This window comes from Argentina silus (genome assembly GCF_951799395.1).
Source record: "Argentina silus genome assembly, chromosome: 19".
Taxonomy (NCBI): domain Eukaryota; kingdom Metazoa; phylum Chordata; class Actinopteri; order Argentiniformes; family Argentinidae; genus Argentina; species Argentina silus.
This window is the reverse complement of record NC_139673.1, coordinates 5,255,505-5,270,504: the sequence shown is the minus strand read 5'-3', so window position 1 is coordinate 5,270,504 and position 15,000 is coordinate 5,255,505. Positions and strand designations below refer to the sequence as shown.

Sequence of the window (15,000 nt, the reverse complement as noted above, 5' to 3'; positions counted from 1 at the left end):
ATTCAAAGTCATAGCGGCTTTGAAGAACACACAGTACTGAACAACACAAGCAAAACAAAACAAAGGGTATGTGGAAGAACCAACTGCTCTATCCAACCCGACAACCAACCGTCCATCACAGACTGTTCAATTCACATGACCTAGTGGGACCTCTTCGCCGTCCATAAGAAACGGCCCGTCGTTGTGTTGGATCAGCCGACGTCTAGCAGTGCATGGGTAATCTTAACTGCTGTGCTGCAGGCTTCACAGCTGTTATTCCTCCCTACCGCCAGCCTCCACTGTCTAACATCTGGGCTGGCACACTGGGTGGGTGGCTGCAGCGTGGCGCGTGGCGCGTAGCTACCTTCTGGCCCCGGAGAGGTCAATGGCTGCCGGCGGTGGCGGGGTGGAGGGGGTGGGGGGTGGGGGGGGCGAGAGGGGGGGTGGAGGCTGGGTGGAGGGGTGACAGTGGCTGTTGGCGGTGGGGAGGATGGAGGGGGGGGGCGGTGGGGAGGATGGGGGGGGGGGGGCGGTAGGGGGGATGGAGGGGGAGGAGGGGAGGGGGGGGCGGCAGTGGAGCCAGGGGGAGCTTGCTCTGCATACTGAGAAGTCTGATTAAACAGGGGGCTCCAGCCCGGGATGTGCCAGAGAGGAGACAGGCGTGACGGCACCTCTCCCCGCCTGTTGGTTAGGTGACCCCCCCGGCACCACCATCCTCCCTGCCCCTGAGCCGCTGAGCATGTGACACGGCTCACACCGAGCCCACCGACCGTTACCTACCGCTCCGTTCTAGCCCCTGCCGGCAACCAGCGCCGCAGTGACAGATCATTTGCGCACGTTCCTCCCCTGCCCACCCCCCCTTCGACCCCCAAACCCCCGATCCTCCAGAGTGCCGCCTCTGGAGCATGCCAGGTGCATTAGGGTAACTGATGAGTGTTATCACGGTCAAAATAAAATCATACGAGTAAATCAGCCGATGATTGGGGAAATCTTTTGGCGTGACACGGGGAGCGAGTTTATGGACCGACGCTGACATGTGGTGATTGCTTTTTATTCTCTCTGTTGTGTCTCTTTCTCCCAATGAGACGGACGTGGGGGTGGGGGGGGGGGGGTGGCATCACGTCGGGTGGGGGGTGCTGTTATCGCTGATATGAAGAATAGGTAAGCAGGTGGGGGGGGGGGGGGGGTGACTCTGTTGCCTTCTCAAATGATTCCCATGGCTCATTGCGGTGGTGCAGTTTGTCAGATTGGCCTGTCAAGAAGGGCGGGTAGTCCTCCAATTCTCCCACCGCCCCCCCCCCCCCCCCAACCGCCAGTATCTCTGTAGCAGCAGCCATCGCAACAGACAGGGGAGGAATCTGCCACCACGCCGAGGAGAGAGAGAGAGAGAGAGAGACACAGAGGTCAGCCATCCGCTGAGACGATAATGAAAGAATAATAATGGAGTATGGGGATAAAATTACTGAGCTTTATCCACAATATCTTCTCTCATTAGCGTTAGCGCTAATGTAGCCGTTTATGCTTGTGTTCTACTCCAGCTCCCTCTAATTAGGCGTGGGGTCTAAAAATAAACACCGGCAAACTAAATAGCGGCGTGAAAGTACATGCAAATCTGTTGATGTACAGGAATAATGGGGGGGCGGGGGTGTGTGTGTGTGTGGGGGGGGGGGGGGGGATTAGTGTTGCGCTGCGGAGTCGGAGTAATTGAGTTGGGTGTGTTGACATGGTGGCACGGTGCAAGGTGTCCATGTTGTGGAACGCGAAAGTGTGCGCGGGCGGGCGTCTCTGGCTTGTTGTTGTTGTTGTTGTTGTTGTTGTTGTTGTTGTTGTATGTTGTGTCGGTTGGTGTCATGGTGAACGTGTTATTTCTGGATAAAGGGATGAAAAGGGATGCAGAAATGCTAATCCCTGAGTGCTGGGGTGGTGAGAGTCTTCCTACTGTGTATGCTAACAGGCTAGAAGCAAGCTTGTAGAAGCTAGCAGGCTAGCAGAGTCTTTCTCCTGTGTAGCAGGCTAGTATCAGGCAAGTAGCAGCTAGTAGGCTAGTAGAGTCTTCCTCCTGTGTAGCAGGCTAGTAGCAGCTAGCAGACTAGTAGAGTCTTCCTCCTGTGTAGCAGGCTAGTAGCAGCTAGCAGGCTAGCAGTAGCACAGCGGAGAGAGAGTCTTACTAGTATTGTAGTACTGAAGCCTAAATAAAGACCCACACAGTGGTAGTTACCTCAGTAGGTAGTTCAGTTTATTTAAGTGGTAGTAAGAGAGTGCAGTAGTCGCAATCTCCTGCTGAAAAAGAAGGAGTAAGGTGACTAATTCTTGCTTTGAGACCTGTCACCCACCGAACCTCACATCCAGGTCTCCACACTAACTCCACTCCACTTTGCATGCTGCAGCTCTGAGTCACCATGTGATGCAGCCTCTAGCCCAGAGGCAGCCAGAGAGAGTCACCCAGGCTGGAGGCCTGAAGAGGGGGGGGGGGGGGGGGGGGGGGGGGGGGGAGAGAAAGAGAGAGAGAGAGAGAGAGAGAGAGAGAGAGAGAGAGAGAGAGAGAAAGAGTGGGATAGAGAGAGTGCGATAGAGAGAGAGAGAGAGAGAGAGAGAGAGAGAGAAAGAGAGGGATAGAGACCATGAACATAGAGCTGTTTTTAGCGTGTGAGTGGGCGTGGGCGTTCTGGCCGCGCTGCTTGCCCAGCTCAGACTGGATCTGGGATCAATATCCTGTCCCCCGCTGGACAAGAGAGGACAGGGCCAGATCTGGGCGGCCAGCCTCCATCTCATAACCTGCCCTGGTGAGTTCACGTCTGCTACAGTATAACCCTCTCCTCACTAAACACACACTGCTCAGATGAAATCACACCACACACACACACACCATTGCCCGTCAGGTATAACTCTATGGGCAGGTTTCACAGGCACAGATTAAGCCAAGTCGTGGATCGAACAGCATTACCAATAGAAAATCTCCATTGAAGATGCATTTTAGTCTTGGATTAGGCCTAATCTGTGTTGGGAAAACCAGCCCTACTGTGTATGAGACTGGTGGGACTACGGTGACAGAGCAGGTGGGAAGTGACTAGCAATATCTCTCTAACCCCTTGGGCTTGGGGTCCGGGAGTGGATCTCAGCCACAGTGATCCGTCAGCTGACTGCTGCTGGGGGGGGGAACCTATCAGAGCCGCCCGTCACTGTTGACGTCCCGTCCTGATCAAGGTGACTTATGGGGGAGCGGGGGCCCGGTGCAATGACTTTCCAGTCAGGATCTCATTCCCTGAGAGATTACAGTGTTGGACAAGCTGCCACTCTCGAAGCTGTGCGGCTGTGATGGCTCTGATAATTGGAGTGCTCAGAGGGTGGGGGGGGGGGGCTGGACAGATGAAGCCCGGGCCAGTCGATGGATCAATAGTGTAATCGCGGCGCTCCAGGTGACGAGGTGCCTGGGGTTGGATGGGGCAGGTGGGGCCGGGTTTGGCAGACACCGGGAAGGTCATGAAGCCCCTTTTGTCTGTCCATCCAGCCCTCTAACCCATTCCTTTAATCGTCTCTGTCACTTTGGAGAACATTTTCCTTTATGGGAATGGAAGGCTCAATCCTAATAAATCCCTCAGCACCACTCTGCCCCTGGCAACAAATATGATGTATAGAAAAAGGCAGAGGCGGAAAGAAATTCAACCACAACATTTTCAACTTTGTTCTCACTGGCGAAAAAGGGAATTATCTTTTGAAATTTGCAGTCGTGTTTGGTTGGCATTCTAGTTTTTCAAATGCACTATTATTATTATTTGTGATCTTTTCGTAGTTTGAAGTCGTATTTGACTGATTGACGCATTCTATTTGCCAATGCTCCGCCAGACAAACACAAAGACAGACACACACTGACTACTCAACGTTTGGTTTTGAAGAGCCAAGGAGACTTTGTAATCGCAATTTGTGTTCCTCACAAGTCAACAGCCCTGACTTTATCAGCAGAAAACACACAGGCAGTTTGTTCAGTGAGTTAATTGAATAGGAACATCAGGACCTTGGCTTCACACGTGCAAAGTCATTTTCCATGTTGCTCAAATGTCACCGGGCGGTGGGGTGACAGGCAGCCAATGCTGGACGGCTGACAGGTGTGTACCACTGACACGAAATGGAGGAAGATGAAATGGAGGAACATGAAATGGAGGAACATGAAACGGAAGCCGTTATGAGGAAAATGAGAATTCCATGTGTGATTTTCCGCAATGAAATGATAAATAAACTGCATAATAGAAGCGACATTATATGATCCCCGTGGACAGAACGAGATGGAAGATGGCGGTTTTCTAATCCACCGTGTCTCTCTGGAGACAGTGGATGAGATGCTGGTAAGAGACGGGCTTAGCGTAGCGATAGCTCAACACACCCAATCATTCAGACTCATCCAACCTGTCAAGCATGGATCCACTCAGAAGCACAGACACAAAACAAAGAACAAAAGCATCTTTAGATGTATCAGATTATTCAGGCTGTAGGACAAAGGATTACAGACAGAACACTGGGTTAGCCTATATGGATGACCAAAGCCAGGTCCTGGAGCACAACAAAGAGAGGGAGAGCTAAAGAGAGAGAGAATGAGAGAGAGAGAGAGGGAGAGAGAGAGAGAGAGAGAGAGAGAGAGAAAGAGGGGAGAAGAAGGTAAAAGTTAGACTAGAAAACGTGAGGTAGTGAGAAAGAGAAATAGCCAATTAGCAGGAAGCCAGCAGGTGTGCTTTTTCTTTATAACCCCCCCTCCACTCCTCTCCTCCACCAAGTCTTTCTCCCGGGGGGAGTGTGTGTGTGTGTGTGTGTGTGGGGGGGGGGGGGGGGGGAGGCTGTGCGCGCCTTAAAGAGCAGGGAGTTTCTATGGCAACCGCCTGGCACGCTCGGTCTCCAGGGAAACGGAAATGTCACAGCTTAAGAGGTCTCACCAAAAAGCGAGAGCGAGGGAGGGAGAGAGAGAGGCAGAAGAAAAAGATGCAGGTAGGAAGCAAGGGAGAAGCGGTGTTGGGATCAGTGTATTACTCCTTATCTTTGTGGCAGGCCTGTCACGTTATCAATGAAGTTCTGTACCATCAAATTAATCTGCCAACGTCTCTCTATCCAGCCTCCCACTCACTCACTCTCTCTATCTCGGTTTCCGACCTGAACCGATGAAGGAGTTTACATGGGATCAGGCTGGTCTGTTACTCAAAGCGCGTACCTATACACGATAGTACGCGTTCTCTGGTGCTGTTAGCTATACTGGGCGGGTGAATACGGAAGGTGGAATGTCGTATAAGGAGGCTGGTGGGGTACTGGAGGTTTTCCTCGAAACCCACAAGTCGCTGGTTCGAATCGCGCTATGGACAACAATATTTGGTAATTATTGTTGCTAATGCTAATGTTTGCTAATGCCTTCCCCTGACAACTTAGCCTTACCTTGACCACTCAAATGTAATGCCTAATATTGCCGAACCGCCACACGATTCAAAGTTAACTTCTTACAAATTCACATAGCGTATCTCCAGCTTTTACGTGTCCTCCAAAAATGTCTCTAAAGCCTCAACCAGGACACATAATCGGGAATGCGTACTATCGTGTGTACTGGAGGTACTATTAACTAAACTAAACTAAATAAGGAGACTGGGTTGTCATTCTGAGACATTTCCAGAGTAATAATAGTCACACAGGAGGAACTAAAACCTAGACTCCGTCTCCCGAACAATACACACAAAAGGGCTTTCAGCCCAAATCAGGTTACATGATTAATTTCAATATTTACAAACAACTTTGACAAATGAAGGCAGATTAGAAAGTCCCCGTTGGCGGCCCTTAAGTGTGTGAGTTTGTGTGTGTGTGTTTAGGTGCACAAACGTGTGTGTGCGTGTGCGTGTGTGTGTATGTGTGTATGTGTGCGCGTGCGTGTTTGCGTGCACCTGTGTGTGTGTGTGCCCCGTGTTTGGTTCATTGCTGGGGCCCCAGAACCTCCAAATCACACATTAGCCAAGCTTGGCTTGACGGAAACCCATTAACCTGAATGGCTGCTGATTGCTCCACTATTAACTCAGCATTGACTCATTTCCTCCAGGGCTGGACCCACTAACACTGAGGCAGGTGCTTCAGTACCCCTCAAGGTCTCTGTTTAATCAGGGTAAACAAATGTTGTTCCTGTGTTGTGGCAGGCTACACGCTTTGCTTGATGTATGCCATGCCATTATGGTTATGGGCAGTCCTACTTTTCCTCCAATATTCTTTATTCATTTATTTACTAATTGAGGCCCATCTGGCATAATTGACCTTACAAAAGTCTACCCTGTTGCGATGCAAAGAGGTCATTCGAAACTGCTCAGGAAAGTCGCCCAAGAAATTAAAAAGAGGGGAAAAAGTGGAGGAAGGAGTGTGTGTGTGTGTATGTCTGTGTGTGTCTGCGTGTGCACGTGTATCTGCATGCGTCCGTGCGTAAGTGTGTGTGTGTGTGTGTGTGTGTGTGTGTGTGTGTGTCTGTGTCTGTGTGTGTGTGTGCATGCGTCCTTGCGTAAGTGTGTGTGTGTGCGTGCATGCGAACGAGCAAGTAAGTGTGTGTGTGTGTGAGCGAGCGAGCGTGTGCATGCAAGGAATGAAGTGTGTGTGTGTGTGTGAGCGAGCTTGTGTGTGTGTGTGTGTGTGTGTGTGTGTGTGTGTGTGTGTGTGTGTGTGTGGAGAGAGGGGGTCTTGGGGAGGGGAGATGACCGGCTAAATGGACCATTTCTCCAGCATGCTGCTGCTGCGTGGCCGGGGCCATGGCTAATTTATTTCCTCTTTTGTCGTTGTTGTCTCCATTCCTCGCTTGATTAAACCAACCTCATGCAGCTATGCTCAACAAATAGCCTAATTGAGTACGACCTTGGTAAATGATATATCAGCCCTCTCCTCCAGAAGTGCCACCTGCACCACCAGCATCCCATCTCCCCAGCCCATCACACACACACACACACACACACACACACACACACACACACACACACACACACACACACACACACACACACACACAGACACACACACACACACACACACATGCTTGCTCACACACACTCGCTCACACACACACACACACCCGCACAGACACACATGCACATGCACACGCACACGCACACGCACACGCATATACAAACACACCGCACCAGCGCACCGCAACCAAAACAGCGATCGATCCCTGTTTTGGTTGTGGTGCCCTGGTGCGATGTCTGTGTGTGTGTGCATGCGCGTGCGTGTGTGTGCATGTGTGTGAGCGAGCGTGTGCGTGTGCGTGTGTCCGTGCGTGACCAAAGTCATTTCTAGCACGACCTTTCCCACAAATCACCGCGACTGACACAGACGTCGGACGGATCATTAAAATGGGCCACATTCGTATCCCTTACGCCTTTCATCAGATACCAACCAGAGACCAGGATCTATTATTCCATTCCATTTGCAACTTAGCCGCCACGGCGGCACAGACCCGCATGAGGACAAAATAAGTGAACAGAAACATTCCTATCTAGTTGTTGCAGCAGCTGCAGCAGCCAGCCAGCCAGCCAGCCAGCTCTACACAGAACTCTCATTAAATTCCCCCTTCCCCTCTCTCTCTCTCTCTCTCTGCTTTAGATGGCAGAGGGGGGAGGGAGGGAGGGAGGGAGAGAGAGAGGGAGGGGGGGTGGGAGGGAGGGAGGGAGGGAGAGGGAGGGAGGGGGGGTGGGAGGGAGGGAGGGAAAGGAGGGAGGGAGGGGGGGTGGGAGGGTGGGAGGGAGGGAAAGGAGGGAGGGAGGGAGGGACGGGTGTTGCTAGTTTATGTTCAAAGGATCCTGCTGTACAAGATCTGATGGCTCTCTCCCTGGCACAGTCTCTGGTGGTATCTCACAGGATGCAGATGCTTTCGGGAAAAAAAAAAAAAAGAGACGGCATCACACCTAATGAGTCTGAGCTCCAGCGGGGAGCTCCTCCGACAAAGCGAGCGAGCGGCTGCTGCCCTCGATTCTCTCTCTCCGTGTTTGTTTCCCGCCGCCGCCGCCACCGCCAACCGCCGCCAACCACCAACCGCCAGCCCCTCCCCTCTCTCCGCTCCGGCGCCTGTGAGCGATGTTCCCTGGCCCGGAGCTACCCGCTGACGCTGATGTGTTCTTCAGGAGGGATGCGGGGCCTGCAGGTAAACACCTGGAGGCTGAGAAATCACCCTCTTCCAAAGAGTGCGACAGCACGGGGGGGGGGACTGGGGGGGGGGGCGCGCTGGGGGGGGCTGGGGGCGGATGGGGTAGACCGGGCGGGGGGACGGTGGCGGGCGTCTGCATGGCTGCCTGTCTGCTGTTGTAGCCCGGGACTGTTAACAAAGTGAGACTCATCCTTCTGCCTGTCCCCTATTCCCTGTCCTGTCCCTGAGCTAGGAAGTCTTATCCATATCAAAGGGGAGCCAGAGTCTGTTTTGCGTACAATGATCAGGTGATGGCTCCACCATGCAGTGTGTATGGGCATTGCTGTACAGGCACGAGTATTTACAGTAGTTTGACCTGACGAAAGAACCACCTCGCATCGAAACACTGTCACAAGTAAAGGCGGTAAACGAAGCATCAGGCTACAGGCTTTAGTGTTGTTTTCAGATGGGCTAGGATGGATGAAACGGTCTGAGCCGGTCTGAGCCCACGTCTTGGACAGATGTCACTATGGAGGTGACGGTGGATGTGGTGCAGGGCCGCGGTGACCTCTAGCAGAGAGGAGGAGGAGGAGGAGGAGGACAGAGGACAGAGGACAGAGGACAGAGGGCCGTGTTCAACAGCACATCCTCCTGCAACACGTCCCTCAGAGCACAGCCCCCTCGCTGCCCCGGGGCGGGGGAAAGAGATGTTACTGATATAAATAGGTCACAGCAACACCAACACCAACAAACTGCCAGGGAGGCTGCCTGGGAGGTTAGAACGGCAAGGAGAAAAGACGGGGGGGGGGGGGGGGGGGGTGGAGAGGGGAGGGGAGGGGAAGGGAGAGGGGGGACAGGAGAAGAGAAGAGAAGAGAAGTGGAGAAGAGAGGAGAGGAGAGGAGAGGAGAAGAGAAGAGAAGAGAAGTGGAGAGGAGAGGAGAGGAGAGGAGAGGAGAGGAGAGGAGAGGAGAGGAGAGGAGAGGAGAGGAGAGGAGAGGAGAGGAGAGGAGAGAAGTCAAGAGAAGAGAAGAGAAGAGGAGAAGACAGAAGACACGAGAAAAGGAGAGGAGAGAAACTAAGAGAAGAGAGAAGAAGAGCAGGTTACTCCCTGCTCTCTACACCCGAACTCTCTCAACCATCTCCACAACCACCAACCACCAAGACCTCCAACTCTCCCAATCATCCCCCGTCAAGAAACCCATTGTGGGGCGGGGTGGGGATGAGGACGCCGGGGGAATATATTAAAATGTCACTTTGGAACTCCTTGACGGGGGAATATCGGGTGAGTGGAAATCTGTCCCCCAGGCCACCGACACGAAACTAACCACGGGGGGCCGCCATGTTCTCAGCCACGCTAGGCTATTAATCCCCCCAGCATCGAGGAGACCCCCATACGGCACCACAGCCCTCACACCCATTATACCCTATACTCCCCGCGACCGACCACCATAAAGACTATCCAGAGGCTTTAATCAATGCCTCCGAGGGGGCAACAGTCACTGGGGACAAGTTTCATTAGATGCTATGTCATAAACCTGGTACTATGGCCCCTGCAATTTCCTCTCCTCCTCCTCTAGGATGGGATGGAGGGGTGGAGGTGGAGGAGGATGGAGAGATGTATGTGAGGTACAGGCTGATTTCGCATGCCGACCCCCCCCCCCCCCTTCCACTTCCCCCCATTCCTCCCCCCTGGAGCTGTCTTGACACCCCCCCCCCCCCCCCCCGCTTATTTATGGAGAGCTTTCACTCAAAGGCTGATGGACGGGGAACACGTGGCCGTGATTTAAGCAGCAGCCCGGCTTCACGCCCCTCAGCATCCCAACGCCCCTCAGCATCCCAATGCAGGCCGCAGCTCCGTAACCATCAATCAGATGATGATATTATCAAGCGGAGCGCGTCAACCTCCGGACCCCCATTGCCAGGGGGGGTTGGGGGAGTGAGGGGGCGAGTGGGGGGGGGGGGACAGGCACCTCTAATATCGTATTCGTTTTCGCCACCTTCCAAAAAACAAATCTGTCACAACATTTTTTATTACGAAAAACCTCCACTTCCTTAATCATTTACATACGGCCAATATCGCAGGACTTCATTAAACGTCGCAATCTCGGGTTACATCTCCCTCTCAGATGTTTGTAAATCCAATTATTGCTTTATCAAATTGAATTTTACTCTTATTATTTTTTATTTTTGGGGGCGAAGGGGTGGGGGTGGGTGGGGGGGGGGGGGGGAGCGGTGCGGTGCAGAGATGATGAAATCGGTGCGGTTTAATATCTGTGCTGCTGATAAATGTGTTTGCTTTCATCAGTGCAGCTGTAGAGACAGAGAGTCCAAAAGGCCAGGCGGCCCACTCCGGAGCCCTTCGGCTGCTGCTGGGGCTACTTCCTGCGTTAATCATATTGCAGTGGAGGCTCCAAGGTGTTTAAAGGACATTTGCACATAGAGGAAATTTAGTGTAGGACAAAACCCAGAGAGGAGGGAGGGGGGGGGGGGGGGGGGGGGCTGGACCCGGAGCCACCGCAGGGAGTCTTGCTGCAAATTAGAGCGCTGATAGTGGCGTTAGCTGTGTTTCCACACACTGTGACTGCACCAGAACAGGGAACATAATTAGCTACTGAGGTAAAGATGAGAAACAAATAAGCATAATTAGCTGCTGAGGTAAAGATGCTAAACAAATAAGGTAAAACACAACGCTGTCCGTCAGAGACGCAGACCGTATCCTCGAACTCTGGTGAAGAGAAAAAAAAGCATCTTTCGGATGACAGAAAGGCCTGCCTCTTGTCCTCTCCCAAGCCCCTTTGATCTGTTCTCCTCACGCTACCATCTATCATGTTTGGAAAAAAAATAAATAATAATAAAAAAAATCATTGCAACAAATGAAGCTGGGAATAAAATCCTCACACGTCTCAGTGGAGGAAGCTGGAGTACTGGAGCCTCAATTGTGCCCCGTGTCCACTCGGAATGATGCTCTCTGAGCCCCCCCTCTCTCTCTGTCTCTCTCTCTCTCTCTCTAGGGAGGGTGGTCCGCGCAACACACAGAAACACAGCTCCAGTGTCTCACTCCTTCTTCTCCTCCTTTCTTGTGAAGAGGAGGAGAAGAGAACTAGGACGACCCCCGAGGTGGGGGAGGAAGAGGAAGAGGAAGGGGGAGGGAGAGGAAGAGGAAGGGGGAGGGAGAGGGCGAGAAGAGGAGGGGGGGGGGGGGGTAGTTTTCACATGAGGAGCTAAGCCAGAGAGGTGCTAAGTGGAAGCTCTTGTTAATACTCTCCCTTGCAGCCCCTCCTGGTATTATCCCAAGTGTGTGTGTGTGTGTGTGTGTGTGTGTGTGTGTGTGTGTGTGTGTGTGTGTGTGCGCGCGCGTGCGCGTGCGTGTGTGTTTTTGTGTACGAAGGCGAAGAGGAGCACAGCTTGCAATCTCGGCCGTCGTACAAGAAAGAGTCATTACTGCAAATGGAACGGGAGTGGTAACTAAAAGGCCTCTCGTTTGGGGGGGCTGAGAGAGAGAAAGCAGAGCATAGAGAGAGAGAGAGAGAGAGAGAGAGAGAGAGAAAGAGAGAGAGAGAGACAGAGAGAGAGAGAGAGAAAGAGAGAGACAGAGAGAGAGCAGGAGGAGAGGCTCACAGTTGGTTATTCTATCATTTATATCCCCTCTCCTCACAAAAGGAAGGCCCCTGCCTCATTCAGATAGCAGCGTAATGACCCTTAATCAGAGTAGATGCACTGCCTTCGCTGATGAGGCCCACCGGGTCGATGGGGGTAGTCAGAGAGAGAGAGCCGGCCACAGCAGCGTCGATATTGCATTAAAAGACCCTCATAAAGGAGCCGGCCTGGGCATAAACGAGGGACAACAGAAGGGAAAGGCTGGAGGGACGTGACGGGCGAGCCAGAGAGGAAGGGCGGGGTGGGCTGGGACACAGGAGGTGAGGGCTAGGCAGGCTTGGTCCTCTTGGTCCCTCCCGGACCCCCAGGTTGTGGGCACTGCCCTCGCCAGACCTGTGGGTGTGTGTGACATGCCCGCTCCATCCTGTCCATGTCCTGTTATCCTGTCCTGTGTGTGTGTGTGTGTGTGTGTGTGTGTGTGTGTGCACGTGTGTGTATGTGTGTGTGTGTGTGTGTGTGTGTGTGTGTGTAGAGGGGTGGGAACAGCAGACAGCCGGGCCACAGATAGGGGTCTACCCCCACATGGTTTGCCCATGACAGCCCTTTATGGCCCAGACAAAGCCTCCTGCTCTCTCTGCCCCTCCCCACTGTCCTCCTACCTGCCTGCCTGCCTGCCTTCTCAGGGCCATACCAAGAGATGCTCTTAGCGTTATCTGTGCCCCTCCACCCCTTCCACCCCCTCCATCCCCTCCACCCCTCCACCCCTCCATCCCCTCCGCGCCCTCCCCTCCTCTCCCCCCACACACCCCCCGATCACCACGATCTATTTATTTACCCTGATCCTGAAAATACAGAGGGAAAATGAAAAAAAAAAACACACCTTTTCATTATTTTTTCTTCTTCATTCAAGTGCTTTCCAGCTGACTAAAATTCATATTTATGCTAATGCGCGCCTCCTCTCTCTCCTCCGTCGTCTCGGGCCCCCGCGCTGGGAGACGGGAGAGACGGGCTAGAATTAATGACATTGCATCGGGAGGTAATGTTTGCCGCGTTTCATTAGCTGGTATATCTTTAATTTCCAATAAACACGGTAATTAGGGGAGGTATCCGTGGAGATGGGGTCCGGGCTCCGCGCTGCCGTGGTAACGGCTGTAACCAGATCTGCACAGAGGTAACTGCAGTCAGGGGGGGGGGGGGGGGGGGCTCTCAGCTTAACCAAATCCTGCTGAACGCAGGGAGGGAGGGGGACCATATTAAATTATATGGAAATGAAACCCACCACACATACCCTGGTACCCTGCCTCTCCTCTTACAGAGAAGAAGAAGAAGAAGAAGAAGAAGAAGAAGAAGAAGAAGAAGAAGAAGGAGAAGAAGAAGAAGAGAAGAATGAACGTAAGAACATGTAAGGGCGTCTGCACCAAAGGATTGACCCGAGGCGCAGGTATACATTCCTCTATCTATGTTAAACATATGCAAGAACACATCCTCACATCTGGGCTAAGAAATGCTCTGTAGACACACTTTCTGACACACACACACACACACACACACAAGCGTGCACACGCACCCACACGCACACAAACACACACACACACACACACACACACATACACACCAATGCGCGCGCGCGCGCACACACACTAACGCGCGCGCGCAACAATCGTATTCTACTCCTTTTCAAATCCATTTCATAGCAATATCTCCCATTTCCCTTGCCTTTTCAAAGGACGGAGCTTTCAAAGCACTTTAGAGGGGAGGGAAAGAAATTCAGAGAATGTTCCGAAAATCATCCACTTACGTATTACACAGAAATCCTCCTCATTGTGAGAGGAAAGGGCAGAGGGATGAATTAATCCTACACATTAAAAAAAAAGGCAAGGACGACTGAGAATCATGTACAGAGAAGCAATTTACCATCCTGACCTTTCAATCTTTAAAACATTCGACTGACCCCCTGCTTTAGTGCAGCTTTCCCAGGCTATTCAGAAACCCGTCCCGAGGAGTTATTTTCTCATCCTCTTTGACAGTAGAATGCTAAACTCTGACAAAAGAGGACGGGAGAGAGGGAGGGAGAGAGGAATTCTCCCTGGGCGAGAGGAGAGAGAGAGGGGGGGGGAGGGGGGGGGGGGGCAAGAGAGACAAAGAACGGAGAGAGAGAGAGAGAGAAAGGAGAGGCAGTCGAGAGAAAGAGAGAGATGGGAGAGAGAGACCAGAGGGAGAGAGAGAGAAGGGAGAGGTGGACCAGGTAGCCGAGTCGCAGCGCCTCGTAAAGCCAAGCCTAATAGCAGCTGACACCCCTGACCTCCCCCCAGTCAGAGTGTCCTGTTTGTTTAGACACAAACAAATAGTGATAGCACAGAGAGCTAATAAGCTACAGTCAGGCCCCAAACCCAGTCACCTCAGCCCAGCCCAGGCAGCCCGGGCTCGGTGAGGCAATGGAATAGTATTGGAGGGATGTAGTCTATTGTTAGAAGCACTGGTGAAAGGGTAGAGTGTTAGTGATGGGGCATGTATATGTAAGTGGCAGCGTTTGCTGGGCTACGGGGTGGTGTCTGTGATACTGCCCCTAGAGTACGGGAGTAGAATCATGAATTAGGTCTTGGCTGGCTGGATCCTTATTGACTTTATTTTCACCCCTCTTCTCTTTCTATCTTTCATTCTCTGTCTTTGTCTATGTCTCTGTCGTTGTGTGTGTGTGTGTGTGTGTGTGTGTGTGTGCGTGTCTCTCTCTCTCTGTCTCTCTCTCCATTCCTCTCCTCTCCCAGTGGCTGTGCAGCCTCCCAGTGATGCCCCCCCCCCCACCAGCCTAGCAGATCAGTGGCTGACTGTGGAAAGGTCATGCTCATGGGTGGCACTGCAGCAGCCACCCCCCCACCCACCTCCGCCTCCCCCTGCCCCTCCCCTGCCTCTCCCTGCCCCTCCCCTGCCCCTCCCCTTGCTCCTCCCCAGACCCTCCCCAGACCCTCTCTGCCCCTCCCATGCCCCTCCCCAGACCCCAGGCATCCCTCTGCCTCCCAGTAGGGTCCCTGGTGGTCCCCAGCCCAGCCCCCAACTCCCAGCATGTCCCACACAGAATGTCACACAAAACACTAAGACAGGCAGCAACAACTCTATATCCCCTAATAAGCATATCCAATGGGCTGAGACTATGTTCTCCAGCTAGCGTGATTAGCGCTGGTGGCTTAGGAGGCCTGTTTCTGACTTTGCACTGGAGAACAATAAACGCTGACTAAGAGCTCTCCATCTGCTGCAATGAATTAGTGTTCCTTTCTCTTCATTCCACTGCCGAGCCCAGCCCGGCCCA

At 52.8% G+C, this 15,000-nt stretch overlaps 1 protein-coding gene across 1 annotated transcript in view; it reads right to left on the bottom strand.

The window, feature by feature from the left end:
* celf6 (CUGBP Elav-like family member 6) overlaps positions 1-15,000 on the bottom strand; it is a gene marked incomplete at both ends in the record, with an annotated part of 98,801 nt that overhangs the window by 50,718 nt on the left and 33,083 nt on the right. The window contains one exon of the mRNA XM_083691153.1: positions 10,448-10,481. Within this exon, the coding sequence (XP_083547279.1) occupies positions 10,448-10,481 (34 nt within the window). The remainder of the gene's footprint in view (positions 1-10,447; positions 10,482-15,000) is intronic.